This window comes from Camelus ferus, chromosome 22 (genome assembly GCF_009834535.1).
Source record: "Camelus ferus isolate YT-003-E chromosome 22, BCGSAC_Cfer_1.0, whole genome shotgun sequence".
In the NCBI taxonomy this organism is placed as follows: domain Eukaryota; kingdom Metazoa; phylum Chordata; class Mammalia; order Artiodactyla; family Camelidae; genus Camelus; species Camelus ferus.
In genome coordinates this window covers 26,390,760-26,400,542 of record NC_045717.1, presented here as the reverse complement: position 1 = coordinate 26,400,542, position 9,783 = coordinate 26,390,760, and the positions used below count along the sequence as shown (strand labels likewise).

At 60.4% G+C, this 9,783-nt stretch overlaps 2 protein-coding genes across 2 annotated transcripts in view; one reads left to right on the top strand and one right to left on the bottom strand.

Moving 5' to 3' along the window:
- Positions 1 to 9,783, bottom strand: part of TCF3 (transcription factor 3) — a 34,041-nt gene that overhangs the window by 13,679 nt on the left and 10,579 nt on the right. Inside the window, 3 exon segments of the mRNA XM_032466080.1 lie at positions 306 to 373; positions 2,947 to 3,025; positions 3,135 to 3,208. Of these exon segments, the coding sequence (XP_032321971.1) occupies positions 306 to 373; positions 2,947 to 3,025; positions 3,135 to 3,208 (221 nt within the window).
- On the top strand, positions 1,247 to 5,979 carry LOC116659075. Its single transcript, XM_032466084.1, has 2 exons — positions 1,247 to 1,388; positions 5,084 to 5,979. Exons 1-2 carry the CDS (start codon positions 1,351 to 1,353, stop codon positions 5,892 to 5,894), a joined length of 849 nt encoding a protein of 282 aa, XP_032321975.1. The 5' UTR covers positions 1,247 to 1,350; the 3' UTR covers positions 5,895 to 5,979.

The window sequence follows — 9,783 nt, the reverse complement described above, 5'->3', positions numbered from 1 at the left end:
TGTCCCCCCCCCGACCCCGTCCACAGCCAGCCGGCCAGCCTGGCCCAGGGCCTGGGCCTGTTTTAGCTGCAGCTGGAGAGTGACCAGCACTCGGCTCGGCCCAGGAACCTTCCACAGATCAGGAGGCGATTGGGACGGATTTGTTTAAAACTAAAAGTAGGTGGGAACAAAAGGTGGGGGTGAGGGGCTACGCGGTGACCGTGGCCCCCACTGGGGCTCCCCAAGGCCCTACCCCCTGCACTGCCCCTGGTTTGAAGAATGGGTGCTGATGGGACCCCCGCCCTCCACCCGCTGAGTGGCCTCACCTGAGTCAGGCCGCCAACACCCGCGTCTCTTGCGAAGGGGGTGTACGCACCCCTCTCACCACCCTTGCCTGGAAGAAAGGAAGGAGGGTCACCTGGATCCGACCTAGCGCCCAGCACGTGTCTGAATACAGCAGGCACGCCACTGTGCACAGCGCTAGAACCAGAACTGTGTTGGGACGTGGGTCTCCCCGTTGGCCTTGCAACAGGCGGAGGGACAAGTGGGGGTCTAGCCGGACGCTGTCTGCAAGTGACCTGCAGAGCATTCTGCAGGCCCACCACAGCCCCACACGTCCCGCCCAGAGGCGGGACTGCACTCACTTGGCTCCCTCTCCCTTCTCAAGCCTCAGGTTCCTCTGGTCAAGGTCGTGAAGAGTCAACGCCCCAGGGTGCTGGGCTCCCGGGGGACAGGCCGGGGTCCCTGGCATCTGCAAGGTTCAGTGCCCAGGCCCTGGGCTCCTAACCAAACTCCCGGCCAGGGTCAGGCCATGAATGAACATGTGATGTCCCTGGGGACACTGATCCAAGCGACTCAGTGTGAAGGGGCCCCTTCTCCGTGTGGGCGGGCAAGGTCCAGGCTTTGGGTGACACGAATGGACAAATACCTACAGCTACACAAACACCTGGATCCAGCCTTGCCTGAAGCAGCTCTCTGGATCAACCAGTACCTGAGCCATTTAAGTCTGTTTCTGGTTTAAGTTGAGCACCAATCTTGACCGAGGGTGGACTTTAAGCAGCCTTGCTGTTAGCAGGGAATTAAAATGCTTGACTAATTTGATTTACTCACACTGGGGGGGGGGGGGGTGTCGGGGGGGATATTTCCCCTTTATTTTAAAAGGACACTTTCAACTAGGCTCCTGGAGCAAATGCCGTTTGGCAGGGCAGGAAGAGGGGCCGTGCTCCTCCCAACACGCTGGATGCCCCACAGGCTGTGCCCACCAACTCAAGCTCCCATGACCCGTCTGGGCAGGTGACACTGGGCCCACCACTTGGGATGATGAATAAACGAAGACCTAGAGGCCAGAGAGGATTCGTCCCGTTCCAGTGAATGCACAGGGATGACACCAATGCTCCCGTCCTCCCAGGGTGAGCGTGGGGAGCAAAGCTGGCTGGCCCAGCCAGGGCTCTGGGACCCTCCCAGGAAAGTAACTCTCCCTGCAGGCTGGGGCTGCTGTGGTTCAGACCCTGCAAACAGCAGGCACCAAATACAGGCTTCCTAAAAGGAAGGATGGGGAGCAAGAAGAGAAATCAGAAGTTCTAGGAAGGGACCCAGTGGGTCTACAGCAGGTCCCTAACCCATGCACTTGGGCTCGTGCATCAGGGTGTGAGAGTGAAATAAGGATAAGCACTGAGGAGCAGAACCACCAGGTCTCGTCGAGGAGCCAGGCCAGGCTGGGGGCCCCACGGGAACAGGCGACGCTGCCCTCAGGGTCCCTGGCGCTCACCACCCGCTGTCCCACCCTGGCCACACCAACCCCGACCCGTGGTGAGAAAGCCGGGGCCCAGGGAAGCCGATCGAGACCGAACCTGCCTCCCCACTAGCAGGCTGCCCTCTCGGAGCTTCTCGGCCACAGGGGCAGGTGGCGGGTGTAGGACACAGCTGGGCCCTGGGCTGGGCTGGGCTGACCAGGCCCAGCCGTGGGAACTGCCCGTGCCCGGAAGAGGCGGGAGGAAGGAACAGCCGCTGGGGAGCCAGCGTCACTACAGGTGCAGAGGCCACCCCAGGCCACCTCGTGGCCTGGGAGATGGGCACAGAGGCCTGTCGGACTCAGCGGGTGCCTGTGCTGCCACCCTACTCCCGACTTCACAGGATTGCTCTCCGGCCACCCTCACCTGTCTAGCCCACAAAGGCTGGGCCCCCAGCCCCCCAGCCCAGCTTTCCCACTGGTCGGTCCCACCCAGAGACCTGTGGTCCACATGTCTCCCCCAGCAGCCGCCCACCCTGCGACGCACCTTAGCCTGTGAACCAGTAATGACAGGCTCAGGTGGGCCAGCTTCACATGGAAGGACCTCACGTCTCAGGGCCACCGGGGCAGGGAACTAAAGCGCCCTCAGTGCACAGCAGCCCCCCCAGCCCCCCGACCCCCCGGAGACACCAGCTTCGCAATCAGAACAGGGATGGGGGCTGGGGCTGGGGGGCGTGGGCAGAAGGGCAGGAACACAGTCAACCATCCAGGGCCTGGCAGTCCAGGACAGAGCCTGGTCCCTTCCCACTGAGCCTCAGTCTGCATGTCTTCGGCGGGGTTGAAGGGGGGCCTCCGGGCCTGGTGAGCTGGGTGAGTCCTCACTACCACCTATGCAGGAGGTTCTGGGAGATCCCTGTCCCCACAGGTGGAGAAACCAGGGCTCGAGAGGGGATGGGCCTTGTCCAGGTCCCAGTCCTAACTCACAGTCAGGCTTCTGGGGCCCCAAGGAGAGTGGGCAGGCTGGCCTCAGAAACCAGGCCCTGACCACCACCCCAAGTCATCAGGACTCCCGAGTCCACTTTCCAGCAGGCACCTGGCCGGTCCCCACTGACCCGGGGCTCCAGGTTGTGTCCACCCGTGTCCTCTCCTGTGTGTGACCCGCCTGGGAGTCCCGGCACTTCGGTGTGCTGACAGCGCTCCAGGACCACATGAGGGAGGGGCGCGGGGTGTGCACTCACCTCCGAGCCCGGGTCCCAAGAAAGTGGATGGAGAGAGGCCACCATGGGACTCACTGAAGTGCCCGCCTTCGCTGTAGGTCTGTGGAGAGACGGGTCGGGGTGAGGGGTGCTGGGGCATCCCCACTTACAGCTGGCGAAACGGGCTTGGGGAGGGAAACCCAGGGTCCCCGGCCCCAGGGGATCCTCACCCGGTTGGGGTCGAAGGAGGAACTGTTCTGCTCGCCAGTGCCCCACGAGCCCGACCCAGGCCGGTCCTCGAGACCTGCAGGGCAGGAAGGGAGAGTTAGGGCCACCCTCGCCCCTGCCCGCTCCACATGGGCTCCAGTCCCATCACCTGCACCCAGCCCGGCCCGGGGGCTGCCCGGCCTCACCCCACCCTGGCTCTGCCCATGGCCACACACTGGCACGAAGCTCAGGAACAACTCCACCAGCTACTGCTGCTGCCAAACGCCTCCTGCCCAGTGAGGCCCCGGCCCCCACCCCACTCTGGACCAAGCCCTCCCTGGCACTCGTCTCTCCGCCGTGGGCCCGGGCGGGGGTGTCTGGGGGCTTCTGGGTCCTGCTCAGGAGGCATCAGGGGAAGGGATGAGGGATGAGGAGCCTCCCCCTTCGCATGGCTGCCAATTCCAGAGGCAGGGCCACCCCTCTGTTGAAGTAACAGCGGCAGCTGCCACTGACTACCCGCCAGGCACAGGCCTGCGCCCCAAAGGTGGAATCCAATCCCCCGCAAGATAGGCGCCCCACCCGTCTAGCGGCCGGGAGGCCAGAGGTGTGGCAGGGTTAAGCGTGGTGGGGACCAGGACCCTGGATGGAGGGCGGGCAGGGTGGAGCCCTTATCTCCCTGAACACTCGCCCAGGGCTTGGATCTCCCCACCCAGCAGGCCATAGGGGGTCGCACCCTTCCTGGGTGGGGGGCTCTGACACTGCCCACCAGGGGCCGCAGCGCACGGGCCTGGAAAGGCAGAAAGGGAGCAGCCCTGGGCCTCTACCTCCCTGTGCCTCAGTTTCCCTCCCCTGCAAATGGGGTTATGAACACACCTACTCCGAAGGACTGGCGTGTCCACGTCCGACTCAAAGCTCCCCAAGCCAGGCAGGGTGGGAGATGGGGGGAGGGGGACAAACGCCCCGCCTGCCCTCTGACCCTACACGGTGGACATCCCAGAATCCTTCACCCTGCGCTCCCCCATTTGTACCAGGAACTTGTCTCAAATTGCATCCTTCTATTTTGGTGCCTTTGTGTTAATCATCCTCCTGGAGAACTGCTGTTTAATTGCTGTCTAATTTGCATAATTGTGCATATTAACATCCCCATCTGATAAATATTCACATATCTTGTTTAGATTTTGTTTTCTAATAGAAAATTTCCAGCGTGATTACGATGCGGGGCTGGGGGCTGCCCTGGGGGGTGGGGGGGCCCAATGGGGAGTTCCCGTGGTCTCTTAAGACTCCATCGGGCATTTGTTGCCAGTTTTGGGCTGTCTGCACCCCATGGTCTTGGGCCCCACGTGGGCTCGGGAAAAGAGCAGCTGGTGAGGGGGGTGACGCTGGGCTAAGTGCCAGCACCGGGAGCCTCAGTGTCCCTCTACATGCACGAGCTTGTCACCCCTCTTCTTCTGGAGCAGTCCCCTCACCCCCCACCCCCACACACAGAGGGACCCAACCCCCTCTGCGCCCCCCCCCCCATGGCAACCACCACATGCCCCTGGAGCACCAGGACCCCTGAGTCAGGTCCAAGACCACGGCCAGGCCCCATCTTGACGCCCACAGCCCTCCCTGCCTGCCCAGGGCCTGGCCAGGGTGAGAGGTGCTCTGGGGTCCAACACCCAGGGACCCCCCGCCCCATGAGGGCCCCACAAGCTTCTGGCAGAGGCAACTGAGCCCTGCTCTGCCCTTTCTGGAAAAACCCCCTCACCCAGCCCCAGCCTCCTCCCTCCTAGAAACAACCAAAGCAGAGGAAGCCCCTCCCCCACCACTCTCATTAATAGTTATTAACCCCCCCATGACTAATCATGCATTTTAATACCCCAATCACGAATATTCGTAACACAACCCTTGTTCACACTGTAATTAAAACGTACTAATAGGGTAAGACATTGCTGTCGGAGTGTAAACTTTTGCTTTCTTTATAAAATACCAGAGGTGCAGTGGAGGGGGGCGTGCACACCTGGAAAGGCCACCTCTGCTCAGATCCAGCCGGCTGCCTGGAGCAGAGGCGGGAGATGGATGGAACAGAGGGCTGGGGGCCCCGCTTCAGTCCCACCACCCGGGCTGCAGCAGGGACGATGACAAGGCGGCACAGCTGGACGAGCCCCAGCCCCAGCGGGTCCCCTCCTGGGCTGGCCTGGCCTGGCCTGGCCTGGCCTGGGCTCCACCAAGTGGCCTGGTCCAAACCGCAGCCCTTGGACGGAGTCTGGCCCCTGCCTGCTTTTACAAATAAAGTTTTATTAGCACACGGCCATGCGCGTTGGCTCCCACACTGTCTACGGAAGCTTCTGCTGAAAGCAGACCAGCTGCAAGAGAGCCCGAGAGGCCCGCAGACACGCCTGGCCTTACGGAGGTCAGCGGACCCTGTGTGGGGACGATTCCTCCACGGCGAGCAGCCAGAGAACAGACCCCAGTATCAGCAGGGGGCCAAGGTGTGGCACATGCAAAACCCAAGGGGTCACAGCCCTGCCCACCACCCCCACCACAGACCTGTCCGCACGACCACAGTGGTCGCGGGGCTTCATCCTGCAGCCCCGGCTCTGCGAGCACCCCTCACCCAGGTTCCCAGGCTAGACCCGGGGAGCCAGCCCCTCTCCATCACTCACCCCCACCCGCATGGGGCCTCAGGGCAGAGCTGGTCCCGCCCTCACCTCTGTCCCCTGCCTGGGGTCAAGGGTCAAGCTGCGTCTATGCAGCAGTGTCCTTCCAGGTTCCCTGGCCACACTCCACCCCGGGCTGCCTGACAGCTTTTGGGAGGAAAACTTGGCTCTCTTCCCTCTCTCTAACCTCTCCTATGGCTCCCCACTGCTCTCAGGGTAAAGACCAGACTCCTCCCTAACCACCCCTTCCCCCCCAGTTCACTCCCACCTGCCCCAACAAGCGAGCAGATCCCCCCACCCACCCAGGGTCCCCACACCAGCTGATCCTTCACCCCCATCAGGGAGGTCGCCTCACTGGCCCCCTGTCCCCAGCACAGCCCACACCGGGCTGGCCCCCAAACAGCCTCCACAAACACTTGTTTTTTGCCTCTTCCTGGCACCAGTAACTAGCTGATCACAATATTCTCCACCAGCACCATCCTCCTGTGGTCACGTGTGGTCACACACAGTCACCACCTGAAATGTGGCCTGAGCCACTGGTGGGACCAACAGCCACTTTGAGGAGGCTGCAACTCACGCACGTCTGGGAAACCGCATGAGGCTAGTGGCTGCTGTATGGGACAGTGGCCCCAAAGTAAGACTAAAGTAACGAGGACAGCAGCGCTACAGGCAGCAGCGCCGCCCCGGCGGCATCCAGAGCAACGCCAGCAACGCCCGGCTGGCCCCGGAGCCCCGGCCGGCAGGTCTCCCTCCACTGCCCGGCGGCACCTGGGGTCCCATGAGGGGCCAGGAAGACACCAGTGTGAGGGGGCGCAGCCCTTCCTCAAGTGGGCCTCACCATTTCTAAGAGCAGAGGATCCCCCAAACCAGGGGCTCTGCTCCAACCCAAGCCCTCCTGAACCCCCAACCCTTGGGGCTTCCCTGCTGGGAAGAGCTGGCCCCTCTGGTGGGGGTCCCGCAAATACATAGCAATTCACAGAGAAGCAGGGTCCCCCAGCTGCAGAAACTGTCCCCACCTGTGAGCTTCAGATTTGTGACCAAAGCCACAGCAGAAAGACCCCTTCCGGCTTCAGTCTCTAGGGGGACCCATGCAGCGTTCAAGGGCAGAGACGGGATGATCCTGCCCCCACCCCACTGCCAAATATGAGCTCAGGGTCCCACCTGGGACCTCTCTGCAAGAAACGAGCACAGAACAGACCACGCTCACAGACCTAGGGCTTACCCCGGAGAACTGTGGCCCATCTAAGGCCCCCGCCCCGCAACCTTAAGGAGACTGCAGAACTTGGGGGTTCTCTGGGACTGAAGAAAGAGGCGGCTTCAGGAAGAGAGAAATCGGGAAAAACTAAGAAAAGTTTTGCAGCAAATTCACAAGAGATGTAAAAAGCAGCATCAGTGAAGCCCGGTGATGCTGCAGAAGAGGCACTCACACGGAGGGCGGGTCTGCTGGTGCCCCCGCCCAGAGTTGGAGACACTGCCCACCGGGGACACGAAGGAGGCTGGGGGGAACACGTGTGCTCCCGGGACGCTGAGCGCAGACGACGGCACAGCCTGGAAGGGCACGACTTGGGGGTGGTAAGTGGGGACCCCGGAATTTTGTCCCCCACCCACTGCGGCTCATGGGAGAGGCAGGTGCAAAGGTCCCATCACCAGTGTCCCCTTAGCTGGAAAACATCCTCAGAGGTGGCGTTCTGGATGGGAGGGCAGAATCCAGCACAGACCATGCGAGTCAGGAGAATGTGATGGGTGTGGGGCGGGTAAGCACATCTGGCCTGCTGGTTCAATTTCATTAAGTGGAATTAAAGACGCCATCCCCCCAATAGCAGGAACCGGAGCCCGCAGGTGCCGTGCTACTCCGGGCACTTCGTGGGATTTCGTCCCAATGAATTCCCTGAATAGCTGCTGTCCCCATTTTACAGGTGAAGAGACTGAGCCTCCTCAAATAGTGGCAGAATCAACACAATAGCACATGTGTGTTTCCCAGCAGGAGACAAACAAAGACAAAGTTTTTAAAAAGTGGCAATGTATTTACACCCAACAGGAGGGGGCGGGAGGCCGCTTTCCTGCGGGACAGAAGACCAGGAGGGCGCGGGAGGCCGCTTTCCTGCGGGACAGAAGACCAGGAGGGGTGGGAGGCCGCTTTCCTGCGGGACAGAAGACCTGGTTTCATCTCTGGGGCCAAAAGAGCACGTTCTCTAAAACCATTAGACTGACCGCCAGCAGAGCTGCAAACCGGCACAGACCTTCCAAACCCAGTGCAAGAAAACACACCAGACACGACTGCAAGGGGGAAGTATACAGACTGGAAAGCTGAAAAGAATGGAGAAAAAGAGGCTGAAAATGTAACACAGACGCAGACTTAACCTTGAAAACTCAGCACCTACTCGGCAAAACGGTTCTGGACTCAGGAACACAAGCAGATGCACAAAGATCTACCAAGTGACACAGAGGAAGCAGGGCGTGACAGTCACAGACAAGCCTGGCTTCCAGAGGCAAGCTTCCTCTGGAAAAGAGGTGTGGCTTTGCTGACAATGGGCTGCACCCACAGAGAACATCCCCTGCCCCGAATAACACAGAGGCCAACAGGGGTGGTGATGGGGGAACTCATACCGTTCTTGGTCCTTGATGTCGGACAAATTAAAAGTCTAAACGTGGTCAGCAGGAGACGAACATCTCACAGCTCCACATCAAAGCGTCCCACCAGCCCTCAGCAGGAAAGACAGAAGGGTCCACACGTTTCAGGGAGAGCGGAAACACCCTCCATTAAGAAATCACTACAGTCCGCGTTACTGAAGCCAACGGGACGTGGCCAGAGCGGTCCTCAGAGGGGACCTGTAACCCTCAACGCCGGTTACTGAGCAAGAGAACAGAGGTAAACGACAGGACTTCTACTCAAAAGTCAAAGGAAAAAACACTTAAGAAGGAAGGAATTAAAATAGAAGCAGTGAAGGAAGGGAAAAGCAGTCAGCTGATAAATACCATTTGACAATGAAGCAGATCCTTGGCGAACAGTCAATAAACAGGTAAAGTGCCCCGGACAAAGGAACAAAAAGGTTAAGTAGGTTCAGGACTGACGTGGATTCAATCTCCCAACAAAACAAGGACAGGGCATCTTACACGTTAGTAAAGAACGCGACAGCAGGCATTTTTACATGTGCCTGAGATGGGCACTTTTCCCCTAAGAAAATGCTAGAACTGAGAAGAGGAGTGGACAAACTTTCAAAAGGCCAACCGCCACCCGAGAAACAAGGCACAGGGGAAAGCGTCAGAAGCCAGCAGGGTGGTGGCAGCCCCCCCAGCACAGGGGGGGCGCACGGCAGGGGTCCCGCCTGCCGGGGGGCTGCTCCTGAGAACCTGGCAGGAAGCCTCGACCCCGCACGACGACCCCGCACGACGCAGGGACAGGGACGCAGGCAAGGCGCAAAACTGATGCTGGCAGATCTGGTCTGGCAGCTCAAGGATGTGGACCAGACCTGAAATGCAGGGAACGTCCGCAACGAGAACAACCATTAGCGGACAAGGTCAGGACAGGGTGAAGGGGGAAACCAGAGGCCGCTCTGAGCGGCCCAAAACGCACCACGGTGATGCCAACCGCCCGCGTGGATGGCCGTGCAGGACCAACAGGAACGCCCTGAGTGTGATAAACACAGACAGTCAGAGATGTATCTCGAATCAACAGCCAGTATGAGGCTCGGCCCGGCCGACAACAAGCCAAGCAGTACGCTGGCCGACGTGAAGGGGCCGCGGCGTCTGCACCAGGATCGGGGCTGGCTGCCTGGGGGCAGCTTCTCTGGAAAACCAAGCCAAGGGCAAAATGAAAACAATCCAAGAGATGCAGGGGGCAGCCAGGTGGAGACTATGCTGGGAAAGACCCCCGAGCCCCAGCGAGGAGAGCCCCGGACACCCAGGCGGAGCGCTCCCCTGCGAAGTGCATGGCCAGGTCAAGGGAGGAGGACGCCCCACAAAGCGGCCAACAGCCGCAGACGTCAGTTTCCAAGATTTCTATTAAGAACTTAGTACTAAGGGCCAAAGCTTA